The 16,460-nt window shown below is 53.0% G+C and overlaps 6 protein-coding genes across 6 annotated transcripts, besides 12 other annotated features; all 6 read left to right on the forward strand.

Moving 5' to 3' along the window:
• Nucleotides 1-26: a microsatellite.
• A 301-nt stretch (nt 27-327) lies between these two features.
• TraAM80_03013 (topoisomerase) lies at nt 328-4,002 on the forward strand (the record flags this gene model as incomplete). The annotated part of the gene is made up of 1 exon (XM_029379996.1): nt 328-4,002. One exon carries the CDS (start codon nt 328-330, stop codon nt 4,000-4,002), a length of 3,675 nt encoding a protein of 1,224 aa, XP_029240129.1.
• A 341-nt stretch (nt 4,003-4,343) lies between these two features.
• Nucleotides 4,344-4,385: a sequence feature (G-rich).
• A 502-nt stretch (nt 4,386-4,887) lies between these two features.
• Nucleotides 4,888-4,907: a microsatellite.
• A 140-nt stretch (nt 4,908-5,047) lies between these two features.
• Nucleotides 5,048-9,073, forward strand: TraAM80_03014 (uncharacterized protein; the record flags this gene model as incomplete). The annotated part of the gene is made up of 1 exon (XM_029379997.1): nt 5,048-9,073. The coding sequence occupies one exon, from the start codon at nt 5,048-5,050 to the stop codon at nt 9,071-9,073; it is 4,026 nt and encodes a 1,341-aa protein (XP_029240130.1).
• A 103-nt stretch (nt 9,074-9,176) lies between these two features.
• Nucleotides 9,177-9,209: a microsatellite.
• Nucleotides 9,210-9,235: a microsatellite.
• Nucleotides 9,236-9,623: 388 nt separating this feature from the next.
• Nucleotides 9,624-9,677: a microsatellite.
• A 9-nt stretch (nt 9,678-9,686) lies between these two features.
• Nucleotides 9,687-9,720: a microsatellite.
• Nucleotides 9,721-9,989: 269 nt separating this feature from the next.
• Nucleotides 9,990-11,237, forward strand: TraAM80_03015 (uncharacterized protein; the record flags this gene model as incomplete). Its single annotated transcript, XM_029379998.1, has 1 exon — nt 9,990-11,237. The coding sequence occupies one exon, from the start codon at nt 9,990-9,992 to the stop codon at nt 11,235-11,237; it is 1,248 nt and encodes a 415-aa protein (XP_029240131.1).
• Nucleotides 11,238-11,453: 216 nt separating this feature from the next.
• Nucleotides 11,454-11,494: a microsatellite.
• A 54-nt stretch (nt 11,495-11,548) lies between these two features.
• On the forward strand, nt 11,549-13,276 carry TraAM80_03016 (putative magnesium and cobalt transport protein; the record flags this gene model as incomplete). Its single annotated transcript, XM_029379999.1, has 1 exon — nt 11,549-13,276. One exon carries the CDS (start codon nt 11,549-11,551, stop codon nt 13,274-13,276), a length of 1,728 nt encoding a protein of 575 aa, XP_029240132.1.
• A 234-nt stretch (nt 13,277-13,510) lies between these two features.
• Nucleotides 13,511-13,534: a microsatellite.
• Nucleotides 13,534-13,556: a microsatellite.
• A 569-nt stretch (nt 13,557-14,125) lies between these two features.
• On the forward strand, nt 14,126-14,620 carry TraAM80_03017 (ufm1-conjugating enzyme 1; the record flags this gene model as incomplete). The annotated part of the gene is made up of 1 exon (XM_029380000.1): nt 14,126-14,620. The coding sequence occupies one exon, from the start codon at nt 14,126-14,128 to the stop codon at nt 14,618-14,620; it is 495 nt and encodes a 164-aa protein (XP_029240133.1).
• A 133-nt stretch (nt 14,621-14,753) lies between these two features.
• Nucleotides 14,754-14,777: a microsatellite.
• Nucleotides 14,778-14,912: 135 nt separating this feature from the next.
• Nucleotides 14,913-14,952: a microsatellite.
• Nucleotides 14,953-14,995: 43 nt separating this feature from the next.
• Nucleotides 14,996-16,315, forward strand: TraAM80_03018 (nucleobase transporter; the record flags this gene model as incomplete). Its single annotated transcript, XM_029380001.1, has 1 exon — nt 14,996-16,315. The coding sequence occupies one exon, from the start codon at nt 14,996-14,998 to the stop codon at nt 16,313-16,315; it is 1,320 nt and encodes a 439-aa protein (XP_029240134.1).
• Nucleotides 16,316-16,460: the final 145 nt, after the last annotated feature.

The following is a 16,460-nucleotide window of genomic DNA, read 5'->3' on the forward strand; positions in this document are numbered from 1 at the left end:
TATATATATATATATATATATATATAAGCAGCATAAGTGGACAGTGTATTTAGGTGGACTTTTTTATTCCTTTCTTTGGTATTAATAAACCCTAATTCATTTATTCCACTTGGCATCATACGTAACACGCGGAAGAAGAAAAAAAGAATAGACTCAGCGTGTTTACGTGGGTAGCTGGAGCGTAACCCACCAGCATCACACATAGACATACGTAATTGTTGGTGCCCATAGACAAAGTGGCTGCTGCTGCCGCCGCCGCTGCCTGTCGGTGGTTTATTTTTGGAAACAGCGACGTATTTGCGTTGAGGTCTGCGTGCGCCGGGGCAAATGGCGGAGGCTGCCAGGTACAAGAAACTCACCCCCATCGATCATGTCCTCGTACGGCCGGAAATGTACGTCGGCAGCGTGGAGACGATCTCTACGGCGATGTTTGTCTTCGATCACGACAAGGAACGGATGGTGTGGGAGCCAGTGAAGCTCAACCACGGCCTGCTGAAGATTGTGGATGAGATTCTCCTCAACGCCTCCGACAACCTTGCGAACAAAAGCGCTCGCATGACGTACATTCGCGTCCACATCACCGAGTACGGGGAAATTACCATCGAGAACGACGGCGCCGGTATTCCTATTGTACGCAGCAAGGAGCACAAACTCTACATCCCCGAGATGGTGTTTGGTCACCTCCTTACCAGCTCCAATTACGACGATGCGAGTCAATCCACCGTTGCGGGACGACACGGCTATGGTGCGAAGCTTACAAACATTTTGTCCCACCGCTTCTCCGTCTTCTGCCGGACGAAAGGGAGGGAGTTTCACATGACTTGGCAGGATCACATGCGTAAGGCGACGGCTCCGCGTGTGTCGAACGGCGATCCAAGGGAGAAGAATGTAACGCGTGTGAAGTTTCTGCCAGATTACGAACGCTTCGGCTTGAAGGAGAACAAAATTTCACATGACATGAAGCGGGTGCTTCACAAGCGCGTCATGGATTTGGCCGCCATGTTCCCAAACATTGAAATCTCACTAAATGGTGTCCCGTTCGGCTTTAAGTCCTTTCACGACTACGCCGTGCTGTACAGCACCCCAATCGCAGGTGGGGAAAGGCCGCCGGCGCCGTTTGTGTACGAGAGTCGCAATGGCGCCATCGCGTTTGTACCCTCTCTTACTGCTGGCATCCGTCGCATCTTTAGTGTGGTGAACGGTGTTGTGACGCACAATGGCGGCACCCACTGCAACGCGGCGCAGGACATCCTACAGTCCTCCCTGGAGTACGTTGAGCGGGCGCTCAAGAAAGAAAACAAGGTGATTGACACAAATCGTGTTCTGCGGCACTTTACCATCCTCGTGTTTCTTGTGCAGGTGCAGCCGAGGTTTGACTCGCAGAACAAAGCGCGCCTCGTCTCCGCTCCGACGATGCCGCGAGTACCAAGGCAAGAGCTTACGGAGTTTCTGCTGCGCATGCCGTTTCTCGAGGCACACGTGAACACCATGACGGGGCAACTCGCGGAGGAGCTGAACAAAGAGATGGGTGCCGGGCGACGCATGAGCAGCAAGTCCCTTATCTCTTCCATTACAAAATTAGTGGACGCCACCACGACACGTCGGGACCCAAAATGCGTTCGCACCCTCATCGTCACGGAGGGAGACTCTGCGAAGGCGCTCGCGCAGAACTCTCTGACAAGTGACCAGAAACGCTACATAGGGGTTTACCCACTGCGTGGTAAACTGTTAAACGTACGGAATAAAAACCTTAGACGCCTTAAAAACTGTAAGGAGTTGCAGGAGCTCTTCTGTGCCCTTGGACTTGAGCTGGGGAAGGTCTACAAGGGTGCCGACGAACTGCGCTACCAGCGCTTACTCCTAATGACCGACCAGGACGCGGATGGATCGCACATTAAGGGGCTTGTCATCAACGCCTTTGAGTCATTGTGGCCCTCGCTGCTTATCCGCAACCCGGGCTTCATCTCCATCTTTTCCACGCCCATTGTGAAGGTGCGGCTGAGAGACAAGTCCACCTACTCATTCTTCAGTCTGAAGGAGTTTCATAAATGGCAGAAGACGCATGGAAACGTACCCTACACGGCAAAGTACTATAAAGGTCTCGGTACATCCACCACGGCGGAGGGGAAGGAGTACTTTAAGGACATGGACAAACACACCATGCGGCTTCTGATGGATCGCAATGATCACAAGTTGCTCGACAGCGTGTTTGACTCGCAGGAGGTGGAGTGGCGCAAGGATTGGATGACAAAAGCAAATGCCTACAGTGGGGAGGTGGACATTGATCGCAGCAAAAAGACACTCACGTTATCCGATTTTGTTCACAAGGAGATGGTGCATTTTGCCCTTGCCGGCAATGCCCGCGCCTTAGCACACGCGGTGGATGGATTAAAGCCCTCACAACGGAAAATTTTGTGGGCGCTCTTGCGTCGCTCAAGTAATGAGGCTGCCAAAGTGGCGCAGCTGTCGGGTTACATTTCAGAGGCCTCTGCCTTCCACCACGGCGAAATGTCCCTGCAAGAAACGATTATTAAGATGGCTCAGAATTTTACCGGTGGCAACAATATTAACCTACTCGTTCCGGAGGGTCAATTTGGTTCGCGTCAGCAGATGGGCAATGACCACGCGGCTCCTCGCTACATCTTTACAAAACTTTCTAGTTTTGCACGGATACTTTTCCCTAGCGAGGATGAGTCTCTCTTGGACTACGTTGTAGAGGAGGGGCAGCAGGTGGAGCCAAACCACTACGTTCCAATCATTCCGCTGCTGTTGTGTAACGGGAGTGTTGGTATTGGGTTTGGTTTCGCATCTAATATCCCCCCGTTTCACCCACTTGATGTTTCAGCAGCCGTGCGCAGTATGATCAATGGTGAGAGTGCCAAGGTTGTCGTGCGGCGGCTTGTGCCTTGGGCCGTCGGCTACCAGGGTGAAATACGTCGAGGCCCAGAAGGGGAATTCATCGCGGCTGGAAGTTACAATTACTACCTCGATGGTCGTGTGCACGTGACAGAGTTGCCGTGGACGCTTAGCATTGAGGCCTTCCGCGGCCACATCTCGCACCTCGCGTCGAAGGATGTCGTGCAGCGCATTGCCGACTACTCTGGCGCAAACCACGTTGACATTGATCTGGAACTCACGAGGGGTGCCATAACGACGTACGCAGAGTGCGAGAGCGAGCTCATGTTGATTCAGCGTGTCTACATCAATGGGACGGTCTTTTCTCCAAACGGTGTTCTCACCCCTTTGGAAGGTGACTTGGCACCTGTGCTGCAGTGGCACTACGACCGCCGCCTGGATCTTTACAAGAAAAGACGCCAGCGCAACTTGGGGCTTCTCGAGGCCGAACTCGCACGGGAGAAATCAACGTTAACGTTTGTGAACCACTTCCGCAGTGGAAAAATTGACTTTGTCAATGCCACAGATGAAAGTCTGGTGAAGACCTGCTGCAAGCTGGGCATGGTGCGTGTGGACGATGGCTATGACTATGTGCTGCGCAAACCCATCATGTTCTACACAAGGACGAGTCTCGAAAACCTCGGTCGCAAGATTATAGATATTGAGAAACGCATCGAGAAACTTAAAAAGACAACGCCGGTGCAGCTTTGGCTAAACGAGCTCGACCGCTTCGACCGCGCCTTTGAGGAGTACGAGAAGGCGGCGGTGGCGTCCATTCTCAAGGAGCGACGGGGGCACCCGTCTACAGGGGAACTTAACCGAGCCTTGCAGCAGCCGCGACTGGAGGTGGAGGAGCCTAATGCCCCCTCCGCTGGGGGTAGAGGGGTCCCAATGCGGGTAAAGGTGCGAAAGTACACTCCCCCACCGCCGAGCAAGCGACCCCACACTGACGGTGGCGGCGGCAGTAGCAGCGCAGCGGCGGTGGTGGCACACGTAAAGGCCGCAAAGAGGGCGGCGCGGGCGAAGGGTGTGCAGAAGCTGCTGTTGGATGCCGCTTCTCAGCAAGTAGCACGTGTCATTTCGCGGTTGCCGTGGTTCCTGTTTTGAGGCTCGGATTCGCCTCTACAATTCCCTCCCGCTGCCTCTTGTTGCGTCACACCCCAACTAAAAGGCAGCAGGCATTGCAGGGCATGGTGAGGGAAGGACCGCCGGGGCCGTCAAGGCGGGCGAGCCGGGTTTCAGGTGGGCACATGTCGCCTGTGGCTGGCTGGAAGGGAGAAAGGGAGGGGGGTCATACACAACAGAACGTCTCCGTGTGAATCCGTCGGGGCTGAATAGCAGGAATCAACTAACAGGCGAGGAACGAATAGAAAATTGTAAAAAAAAAACAATGTTTTTTATTATTAAAAACAAGAGTCACCCATAGAGTTTCATAAAAATAGAAATGAGGTGGTGGTGGGGAAGAGGGGGAGGAGGGGGGGGGGGGGTGGAATGCTTTCCACGCGGTTTTCTCTTTTCACTTGTCTGTGGGACGGTGGCTGGGCATGCGCACGTCGCTGAGGAGGATAAAAACGAACTCGGCCTCCCATGCACCCCTCAAAAAAGAAATTACACAGAAAAATACTGCTAATGACACTACCCAGAACCAACATAAAAATAAATAAAAAAATCAGCAATGACGACAAGGCGGGGAACAAAAGCAACGCGCTACTGCTGGCTTATTATTAATTTATTTGTGTGTGTGTGTGTTAATACGAAAGACGCGAAAAATAGCTGCAACAAATACAGATGCATGTACTGGGAGACACGGTAAAACTAGTGGTGGTGCTGGTAGCGAGTTTATTGCCCCCCCTCCCGCTTCTTTTTTTTTTCTCTTTATCCCTCTCTACTATCATTGGCATTTTAACTGCATCTCTGCTGGTAAGTCTTTTGTGTCACCGCTGTGTTATGTGTGTGTGTGCATGCGTATTTATCTTGACTTTACTGACGATGTTTCTTTTTTTTTTTTTTTTGGAAAAAAAAAACAACTTTTTCCCTCTGCGTGAGTAATTTTATTTTGAAGGCTCTATACGGACGGAGGCAACGTCAAACGTTGGAGGTGTTTGTGGGCTGCGCGTCCCCCGGCCCTTTGGCGGAAGTTTTCTGTTAGGCCATGGAGTTAGACTCCATCAAATTGCAGCTGCGGGAACTGCAGCAGTGCTACGACGATGATACAAAAAGCGATGATGACATTATCTACCTGGTGTATAACTGGGTGAAAAGTGCCCATGTTGTGGCCCAGCTACTATTGTTGGAGGGCCGTTTTCCCGAGTTGCGCCGCTGCCTTGATCTCTGTCAAAATGTTCTACAGGAGGAACATGTCGGGGCGAGCAGTGGAAAGCTCGGTGGTAGTGGTAGTCACAGGAAAGTTATTTCGCGCGCTGTTGGGGAGGATCGTTCGCTGATGGACGCCCTCCATGTGCGCACTTTACAGCTGCAGAAGCAGTGCGAGGAGGCCCGCATGAAGTTCAAGGGTCGGGATACGCAGTACTACATGAACAAACTGCTTCGCGCCGGCGTTGAGGAGGGGGCACGTGGCGGCACACGTAACACCGCCGTGGGTGGGGAGCGGCGGCCACCCACGCCACCGGAGCGCGGGATCTCGTTTGGCCGACTCACGCGGTGCAATCGATGGAAAGTGCCACCCGTTCTACCGCCACTTGTGACAGAAACGAAGCCATTTTTTTGTGGCCGCACGAGCGTGGGCGTCGATGGCTTCTCAGACGTCCCCTCAAGGCGCTGGGGGAGCTCGCCACACGTGACGTACTCTTCAGTGCCACTAGAAAGTGGCGTGAGACTCGGCGATGCCTTGTCGCAAGCAGCCGTGTTGTCAGCGGAGGAAGACCGGCCTGTGGATCTCACACGCGGCGGCGAGTCCGCGTCGAGCACAGGTGTTCCACAGCACTTGCTGTTGGAAACCTTGGACGTCGCAGCGAGCAACGCACCGCTGCCTGAAAAAGCGGTGTGGCAGTACAAAGCATTCGTGCACGGAAAACACGTACGACCGCTGTCGGCAGGAGTGAACACTGCACCGCAGCTCTCTGGAGAGGTGGAGCCCCGCTCTAGGGGGAGTGTGGACTCGCGCGTCGTGAGGACAGCCATTGCAATCAAGACTGCAACGGAGGCGCAGCAGCGTTCCATGGCCGCGATGCAGGCGATGACGGGGCCCTCACCCCTCTTCCTTCAACAAGACGAGCAACAACCACAACGTGAGGGGCCGGAACAACTCTCTGCACCTCGAACCGATAGCAGACTGGGGAACGGGAAGAGAGGAGCAGGTAAAGGGGAGGATAGAGATGCATTCTCAGGGGTTTGGCGTCTTGGAACATCGTCTCAGAGTTCCTTCTCCATTCGCAGCACAAGGGGCAAGGATACGTTGTTGCCGAAGCGACTTCAACGCCTCAATTCCCCGATCCTGTCCCTGTCCAAAACACTTGAGCACTCTAATCACCAGAGTTGTGAGATGAATAACACCTTGGGGACCATGGATTTGTTACAGAGCCGTTCCGCCGAGGTCGTGGAGGCGGGGTCCAGTGCGTTGACGTGCCACATCAGGAAGGAGTCTTTAAAGGCAAGTGATTTCTACCCGTGCCTTTCGCTGGACGCAAAAGCGAAGGTGGAAGATATATACAACCACTACAAGGAAAAACGTAGTGAACTTCGACTCTCTATGCGTGCCATACGTCGTAAGGTGGGAAAGCAACGTGACCTCTTTAAACCCCACGAGCAGGTTGTGCTTCTGGAGGATCCTGCTGTGTGGAAGGCGCGACGACGCCACCCCGCTGTGGTGTTGGATAGCTTTGTAACAGCTGGCCCCTCCATCCCCGAGGTCTGCCGGCTTTCGGCTACCAACACGCTAGACTCCAGAAGCTTTCTAAGTGTCAGTGGTGCCGTCAGAAGCGATTGCTTGTCATTAGCCGCGGCTAGCGCAAATGCGACTTCGTTGGGGAAAACAGATACCTCTGATGATGTTGCTTTTTCAACGGAATGTGCCTTACAACCAACTGAGTTAGAACACAACACTTCACACCTATCTGAGTCGGGATTGGCATCCCGTGGGCATCATGGGACAAGTTTGGTCATAGGCGAAGGTAGGGATGGAGACAAAATGTTTTCCCCTGGCGTTGGAAAACCAACATTCAGTAGCTCGTCGTCCATTACCCGCACGGCGCCACGCTACATTGATGTGATGCCTTCAATGCTAGAATTGCGGCTTGCACGGCTGAACTCATCAACGTGCGTGGCGTTTCCCATTGTACACGCGATGGTGACGCGTCGAACCGCGGCACGTGTGGAACAGGAGAAGAACCTAAAGCAATTTGGCAGTGTCACATTACCTTCACACATCTCGGTGTTTTTGCCGGGATCTTCTCACCCATTAACTGAGGGTGGTGTGGGCCGTCAGAACATGTCCAGCACTGCGTTGCAGCCTTTGTCACTCACACCCGAAACACAGTTTGTTGTTGTAGGGCAAAAAGAGAAGGGCGGGACGAGGGTTTCGGACGCGCATGCAGGCCAGGAAGGTGGGAGGGATCATGCAGTGGCGATGCCTCTCTCCTTGGAGGAGATTCGTCGCTGCTCCGATTTGGTGCTCATGGATGCTGCAGCGCTTGAAATGAGCCTTCCATTTCATCTGGCAACTGTTCGGCTGCAGTGTGCATGCCGGCGGTTTTTGGCCAAACGTGAGCGCAGTCGTCGGTCCGCCGCCGTGGAAGAGTATTTGAATAGCATGGTTCTGCGTGGAAAGAGTGCCATTATCATTCAACGAAACGTCCGTTGCTGGTTAGTACGTCGGAAGATGTCAACAGTGGCGATGCGCCTTGGATACAAGGTGGATCAACAGGTTGCAAATGACGACATTTACTCGGAGGATACGGGCCCCGATGACACGGGAAATGGGTTTGGTGTGGCGCCTCTTGGGTGGAGAACGACATCAGCTGAGATGCCCTTAACGACGACGGTTGGGAGTAGTCTGTCCTCTTTACCACTGGAGAGTTTGCAGGAATCACCAGATTATCAGCGTCAGATGCAAATTAGCCTCTCCCCGGTGGCGTCAGGCGCGTTCAAACTCTACAATATTCCTAGTACAATACGTTTTAAACAGCCCCCGACGCGCACTGCGCGGCTTCGACGGATTCAGGAAAACATTGCATGCAGGGTGATTGTGCGGGTCTTTCGGAATCACCTGAACAGGGCGATTAAATACTGGGAAGAGGAAACACGCACCTACATAAGTTACGCGACCGGTAGGTTGAAGTTTATGGAGGCGTTTGGTGTTCCATGGGCTCACTCACAACAGTGTGTTGACGGTGCAGGTCGCATCGGAAGCACCACTGAGAAACCGATGGCCTTCGACCTCTCACAAAGTATGTCATTTTGCTCGAGTGTCTTTCCTCTTTCACCGGAGCGCGTGTCGGGCGATGTTGTTGCCGCTTGGGAGGCTCGTATGGCAGAGGCTCGACGTTGGGGCGAATTTATGACACCGCTGGAGCAGGTGAAGCTCTCCGAGCTACTGCGAGTGCTGCGGAAACGCCAAGAGGCAGAGGCGGTGCAGCGCCGTGAGCAGGAGGAGTTATGGCTGCAAGAAAAGGAGGAGATTCAGCAGCGGCAAAGGGTGAAGGTGAATGCCGTGTTACTGATTCAACGTTGCGCGCGGGGGTGCCGGTTTCGGCAGTGGTTTGCCAAAAAACTACAAATGGTGCGAGAGGGGCAGTTGATCCATCACCGTCGAGCTGAGCTGCTTGACGGCAACAAAGTTGGGTTGGCCAACCCCCACATTGCCAACGTCGCGAGCAGTTTGTTGCTGTCCTTCTCAGCCATGGGTGGTAAATCCATTCCTTCAGAGGCGCAGCCAGTTCCACCCGAGGTGGCCGCGGTGATTATGAAGGGTATTTACCGTCGCCATCCAATGCGGTTCGGCGTCGACGAGGGGACACGCCGTAAGCAATTACTAGGGGTGGTTACGGTGCAATGCTTTTTGCGATTTCGTGCCAGTCAAGATTGTGTGATTGACCGCTACATTGAACTTTGCGCCATCGTGATTCAGCGACAATGGCGACTTGTTCTCAAACGACGCAAGGTTTTGAAGAAAGCCAAGCGAAAACGTGTGGTCAACACCCTCCAGGCTATGGGAGCCTGAAAAGACACGTGTTGCTTTTTGATGTACAGTGCATTCGTGCCATTAACGGGTCTCGTACAAGCGAACACCCGAACAAACACAATTCCCCCTTTCGCTCTTGATCTATGTATGTATGTATGTATGTATGTATGTATGTGTGTGTGTGTGTGTGTGTGTGTGTGTCTTCCTTCCTTGTTTTCTCTCTACTTATATTTCTTGTGTGTGGTTGACGTGTTGTGGAGGCGGGTTCACCGCTGCGGGACTGTGTGTGGGGTGACAACGCAGGTGGATGCCGTTCCTCATTCTTCCCTTCGTCCTTCCTTTCTTCTTTCCCCTCCCCTATCGCCATGGCCGCCGTCTTTCTACTTGCACCTGATTCTATAGCCACTACTTCGATGTCTACAATTTTTGGCTTTTGGTGCCTCTTTTGTTCCACCAAATGGTGAGCAACCCCATCTGTGGCGGGAAAATTAGGGAAGGGGGTAATGGCATGGACGGAAGTGGTTGAGACTCCGCTTGCGTGCTCTGGTGGAGTTCCACCGCCGAGGCAAGTCCATGAGAGTGCATACCCGTGGTGTTTGTGCGTTGTCGCGTCTTCCGCTGGGTGTGTGTGTGTGTGCTTGTGACACCTGAATGTTGTTGTTGTTGTGTTTTGTTGGTTGTTGCTGCTACTGACGAAACTTGTCACTTTTTTTATTGTTGTTATTCTTCTTTTTCTCCTTGTGACGCCTTCTGCGGTGCGTTGACGTGTATGCACCATTTGCACCCACGCGTGCGGTGAGAGGTGGGGAAGCTGAGCTTGGCCAGGAAGTCTTCCCGGCGTTGCGTAGAAGCAGCGCGGGGGAGTGTGAGGGATCAAGGCGGCGCGGGCAGCGAGGACTAGAAAGACAAAGCGAAGCGAAGCAGGAACGGAGGGTGCCACAGTTAACTTATCCGGATGCATCGGAAGACACTGCGCCGACTCCAGCAGGCCGTGCAAAACCCACCCGTTGGTTCGGCTAACATTCCCTCGCCTTACGCAACGGAGGGCGGTCACGTCCCGATCTGGTCGATCGTCAATGGCTTTGTGCAGAAGCGCAACTGGGTGTTCCGCAACCCGGAGTGGTGCGACCTCTGCAAGGAGCCTGTAGCGCTCTGGGTCAATCATCACGGGCGCAAGGACCACGCCTTGATGGACATGCACTACACGCAGATGATGGAGTTTCCACGCCGGTGGAACCCAGAGGAGGTCCTTGCCGTTTTTCTGGATGAGTTGGGGCTCCCTGTGGGGAACTACCAGGGGTACTACAGCGGCTACGAGCGAGAGCACCGCAATGAACTCTACGCCATGCTTGTCACACTGGAGGGGGAAAAGATGCTTCACTTTGGGGAGCCACGAGACACCTATTTAAACCGCATGCAGGGTGGTATGCGTGGGATGGATCATCAGGGGGCCTTGGTGCTGCATCGGTACATCCTCGGCCCCTTCATGCGCATTTACCCCAATGGTCACATTCAAGACTACTCGAACCTGGTGGACTTTGTCACGTGTGCGTACAACATGGAGACGGTCTATGATTTATGCGGCTTTTACACCCTGGACAAGGTTGCCTTGAAGGCGGATTACAAAGCAACCTCCCCCGCTGCATTGGGTCTGGGGGGTATTGCGGTTCATTCTTCCGCGTCGCACGGCTTTGTGCAGCAGGCGATTGAAACCCCGCTGCAGCAGCAGCAGCAGCAGCGGCAACAACGAAATCCGGCAGCGGGAACAAGCAGTCGCAGTGCGGCTGACATGGAAGAGGAGGCCTTCTCAAGGAAAGCGGTCTTTGTTCGACAGCTTCTAGGCCAGCTTCGGTGGTTGACACTGCCAGGTGAAGAGCACCCCGCCGGTTACACGTTTTCACCGCATTTGATGTTGCTAGGGGAAATATGTCTCAAGTCGCTTGTGGTGGAAGTTATAGCGGCACGTCTGTGTGAGTACATGGTGCGTGTGGAGCCTGTGTGGCGCGATCACGGGTACGAGCGTGTGAAGCTTAACGTGGACAAGATAGTGCAGCAGCAGAGTGATATTCTACCTGAACCTGTCAAGTTTTTTTACCGCCCCATGTCACGGGACATGGATGATTTCTACAGCACTAAACGAGGTGGACTCGACGAGACGCTGGAGAAGGCTGTGGTTGCGTCAGTATCGGGTAAGGCAGCCTAAGACACATGCGTGTTTTGCGACTGTCGCTCGGTAGTTGGGCAGGTGGAGGGTTTTGCAGTGGCGCTGCGTTGTCAATGAGGACGATCATGCGTATATGGGGGAAAACAAATGGGGGGGGGGGCGACTTGAAGAGGCGTTTAATGTTTTTTATGCATGCGCACATGCGCACCTCCGCAATGTGTTTCATTTCTCTCACTCCTTGTGTTACACTTCCATACACACGCACACGCACACGCACACACACACACACACACACATTGCATGCAGGTACATAACGAAGAAGTTGGGAACTGTTGTCACGGGCAAATAAAATGCTGACATCACCCGCAGCTCTGCGGGGCTGCGTGTTTTCGCGGTGGGCATTTGTTCGTTCATTCGTGGTGCAGGGCGGTGGCGGCGGTGGCGTCACGCGAGCCCTTCGACCAGACTGGGGTCGGCATCTGATGCATACGCCGGCGGCTTCCGTGCGTACGGATGTGGCAGGGAGCGGCGTCTATCCGCACCAGGAGTACAACTCCTTTGAGAAGCATGCTGACGACTTGGGTACCCTTTTTTCCGCTTTGGCACTTTATCCCTCCTCTTCGCCTGGTGACGAGGGCATTGTGGCAGTTTCACGTACCCCACCGCCCAGGAAACGTGTGCCGCGATGGTTCTTTCCCGGACTCACTGGGGAGGTGGAGCAAAGGGGCGGAGTCGAGCCGGCAGCAAATAAATTGACGGCAACATCTGGTGAAAGGGAAGGAATGACACATGCATCAACGGAGTCGCGTCGCATGAGCAGCGCAGGCGACACTGCAGCCCACACGTCGCAAGCCGCATCTGAGCCTGCGCGTGGTGAACACGGTGGGGCGACGACAACAACCACCACCACCACGCACTTTATAGTGCCAGCACCAGCGTCTTCACTGGATGATGGTCTTCCTTTGGCCTTTTGCAAGTATGAGGCGCAACGCAATCAGCGTATCAAGGCGTTTTTGGTGACTGCAATGGGTGGCGGCTTCGCAAAGGCGAGTACGGATAGCGATGGGCCTCGCATGAGTTTCTCTGCCGCTTCGGCTGCAGCGGCAAAAGAGGCCGTTGGCCTTCGCCGTGTGTCACCTAAACTGCTGATATCGTTTCTTTCCTGCTCAGATAATGCCTGGAGTTGGGTGGACATCACGGCGCACCCCACGGCTTCCCTTGACGAGTACCGTGACGCCCTCTCAGAGGTGTTGATTGACCTCGGCACACATGAGACGCTTGTCAGTGACGCGCTGGAACCGATGCTGCTGCCGCAGACAACTGTGATGCGTGGGTGTCACTGTCTGGTAGTTCGCTACGCCGAAGATGCAGCGAAGGCCTCCATGGATGGTTTTCAGGACCTTACCAACCGTCTAACCATTTTTGTGACCGATAAACGTGTAATCACGATTCACCGCCTGCATTGTGTCTTTGTGGAGAAGATTAAACAGGATTGGACGCAACTAATGAAAGAGGAGAGTAAGACGTTCCTCTTGAGTCTGCTTGTGAAGGAGGCTGTGGATACGTTTAACACCGCCCTCACTCGATGCATTGTGGAGTTTGACGGGTATGAGGGAAGCCTCTTCTCCTCAGAGGGTCATCGATCGACGCTGGCGCGCCAAATCTACCACATCAAGCGTCGTGCATCTGTGTACACGCGAACACTGAGTCTCCTTGGTGACGCCTACAGTCATGTGTGTGGTGCTCTTCCCGTCATGCCCAACGATGTACAATTTCAAGACGTACAGCAGGATATCGCCCATGTACGATCCTTGTCAGAAGAGCTGCTCAACAGCGCGGATTCAGGCCTGCAGCTTCTTTTTCAACTCTCTTCCTACCAACTCAATGAACTCATGCGGGTGTTGACCATTTTTAGCGCCTTCTTCATCCCGCTTAGCTTTGTGGCTTCTATCTATGGCATGAACTTTACTCACCTGCCGCTTATTGAAGATAAACATGGTCACATGTATTGTATTGCGCTGATGGTGGCGGTGGGGAGCAGCCTTGGTGGGTGGTTCAAGTTTAAGCGCTTCATGTGATGGTGGCGACGGCTGAAGAGAGGGTGAGAAACGGGTGGGTGAGGCAGGGTTGTGTCTTGACGACCGTCGTCACGGCAGCCGGGCAGGCGGCCCGTGGAATGGGGCAGGTTGTATCACAGTAAGAAATCATATATTTAATATTTCTCTTGCATGCGCAACCGCAGAAGAAGAAGAGGGAAAAAAAAGGGGGGGGCTTGGTGGCTTCAGTGTGTAGAATATATTTGTTTATTCATGCATACACACACACACACACACACAGAGAGAGAGAGAGAGAGAGCGACTGGGAAGTCTCAGTAAACGTGGATCGGCACACGCGTGTGCCGATGCGAATAGTGATAATAATACTACGGATGGTGTTATCTGTATCATATTATTTCGGTGGCTCTTCTTTTTCCGCGCGTGCCTATTCTTTGTGTCTTCTTCTTGCTTCTGCGACTTCACCACCTCCTCCTCTTCTCTCTGGAGGGGGTGAAGAGGCAAGAGCCGTTGCGGAACCAAACAAGGAAAGAAGAAAAAGATTAACACTTGTTGACGCTTATGGCTCGTGGAGCTCCTTTCCGCTTGCCTGTGGTTGTGACGCAGAAGCCGCTGCGACCCGCTTTCTTCTTCGATCTGCCTTCCTTGTTTCTTTCCACTCTTTTTTTTTTTTTTTGCGTGTGCGTGGGCGCAGTTTGGTTTGTTTTGCGTCTTTACTCCCACCCTCTTTGTCTTTTCTCGCTTCCCTTCCTCCTTCGCACGTCGGTGGTGAGTGGCGGCAAAAGAGCACGGGGAATTCACATTACACACGTGCTGGAGACAACAACAACAAAAAGTGTGGCGGAGAGAAGCAGAGAGCAAAGAAGAGAGGCGATGGAACCCGCAGTGAAGGAGAGTGTCTCCCGTATTCCACTGCTCAAGACGAAGGCAGGTCCACGCGACAATGAGAAGTGGACGCAGCGCCTGAAGGAGGAGTACATGTCCCTTATCCAGTACGTGGAGAACAACAAGGCGAGTGACAACCACTGGTTTCAGCTGGAGAGCAATGAGGCCGGCACCCGGTGGTACGGTACCTGTTGGACGTACTACAAGAACGAGAAGTATGAGTTTAAGGTGAGCTTTGATCTCGCCGTGACGTATCCGCAGGCCCCACCGGAGATCGCCCTACCCGAACTGGAGGGCAAAACGGTTAAAATGTACCGCGGAGGCAAAATATGCATGACAACGCATTTCTTCCCACTGTGGGCACGGAATGTCCCATACTTTGGCATCAGCCACGCGCTTGCGCTGGGCCTGGGGCCGTGGCTGTCTGTTGAAGTGCCGGCTATGGTGGAAGAGGGCGTTTTGAAACCCACCGCCAAGAAGTAGAGATGGGTGAACGCACACGAAGCAAAAGGAGCATGAGGCGGGGGTTATTTTTCACTGCATCAGAGGCCCGGTGAGGCGGAAGTGCGGTGCGGGCGGATCGGTTCTTCTGCAACAGGCTGGGGAGGGATTTGCGTACATAATATATATATATATATATCCTTCTTTCTTTTGATTTTATCCCTCTTCTTAAGCTCATCTGCCTCTTCTGGAGAAAACGGGTAGGAATGTTACTGTTTCTCTTCTCTGTCATGAAGACTCCTCCGCGCACATCTTGACACGACATGCCTCTTCCTTTTTTTTTTTTTGTGTGTGTGTTTATGTAGTTTTTTTTTACTATACGGGCTGACGTACGCGGCAAAACAACAACGGACAACAATGTTCTTGGACTCCGAACGATTTGGAAGGGCATATACCTATGCCACCGCCTTCTTCTGCGGTGTCTCCATGCTACTGCCCATTAATGCCATTTTTTCTGCTCCCTTATACGTTATGAATTACTATCAATACGTGATGCAAGACCCCGATGCAGTGTCAGTCCACAAAAACTTCTGGGACAATTCTCTGACGTATTACACAATGATTGTCTTGGTCACATCACTAATCGTGGAACCCTTAACTCTAAGCAAATCATTCCGTCGTCTTCCACTGCGGTTGCGTATGCTGTCGGCACTGTGCATCCTGTGGTTGGAGATTGCCGTCCTGATGGTGGTGCCGGCTGTCGGCGCATCGGAGGGAGGGGCCATCGCCACTATTGTGATTGCAGGTTTTACCTCAGCACTTGGAAAATCGGTGTTCGAAACAACAGCATACGGCTTGTTCGGGGCGTTTCCTTCCCGTTTCATGATAACCTTAATGGGTGGTATCGGCGTGGCCGGGGTGTTGACGTCCGTCCTACAACTCATTGTAAAGGCAGCTCTCCCTGAAAACTACGATGGGATTCGCACTCAATCCAAGATTTTCTATGGGTTAGTGGTGGGCATGCATGGTGTCACCTTCGTTCTGTTAGCCCTGATTCAGTGGGTCCCGTTTGCTCGGCGTTGCACGGATTCCCTGAGTGGGGCCCAGCATAAAACTGAAGACGGTAAAAACGCGCAAACGCCGAAATCTAATCACGACACATCTCCTGATACCGAAGAGAGAGATGTTGTGAGGGATCCACACGCGGGTGGTGACGATGATGCTGGACTTCTCGCGAATACGGACATATTGTACGTGTTGAAGCACGTGTACCCGATGCTCATTGCGTGTGGCTTCAACTTCTTCGTTACCCTCTACCTCTTCCCAACGATTGTGGTCTCGGTGGATTCTTCGGATTACTGGTATGGAACGGTCGCCGTCGCCATCTTCAATTTTACAGACGTGATTGGTCGTTTTGCTCCTTCACTGAAGTGCTTGTGGCCTGCACGCTGGATGGTGGTGGCTGCGTCCTTTGCCCGTGTCATCTTCATCCCGCTCCTTCTCATGTCGTCGTACCACTACATCCCGGGGTTTACCTTTAACTATATCATGATGGTGATTTTTGGTCTGTCGAATGGCTTTGTTGGTGTTCTCACGCTAACCTTTGGGCCTATTTCGGAAGGTCTGACGACTACAGGCCAGCGCTTTGTGGCTGGGACGATGCTTGGCATTGCCATCCTCACTGGTGGATCAATTGGTACGGCACTGAGCATCATGACCCAGACGCTGCGCGAGTAGGCTGGGTCAGGCCGTTCTCTACTGCAATCGTTAACAAGCACCAAATTCTAAGATTAATCATGTATATTTCTTTAACTACAAAAACGTTTTTTTTTCTTTGTTTTACCCTGCTGTTATGACGTCCCAATGAAAAGAATGGAGACGA

This window comes from Trypanosoma rangeli (genome assembly GCF_003719475.1).
Source record: "Trypanosoma rangeli strain AM80 chromosome Unknown Tra_15.4_contig_00074, whole genome shotgun sequence".
Taxonomy (NCBI): Eukaryota; Euglenozoa; class Kinetoplastea; order Trypanosomatida; family Trypanosomatidae; genus Trypanosoma; species Trypanosoma rangeli.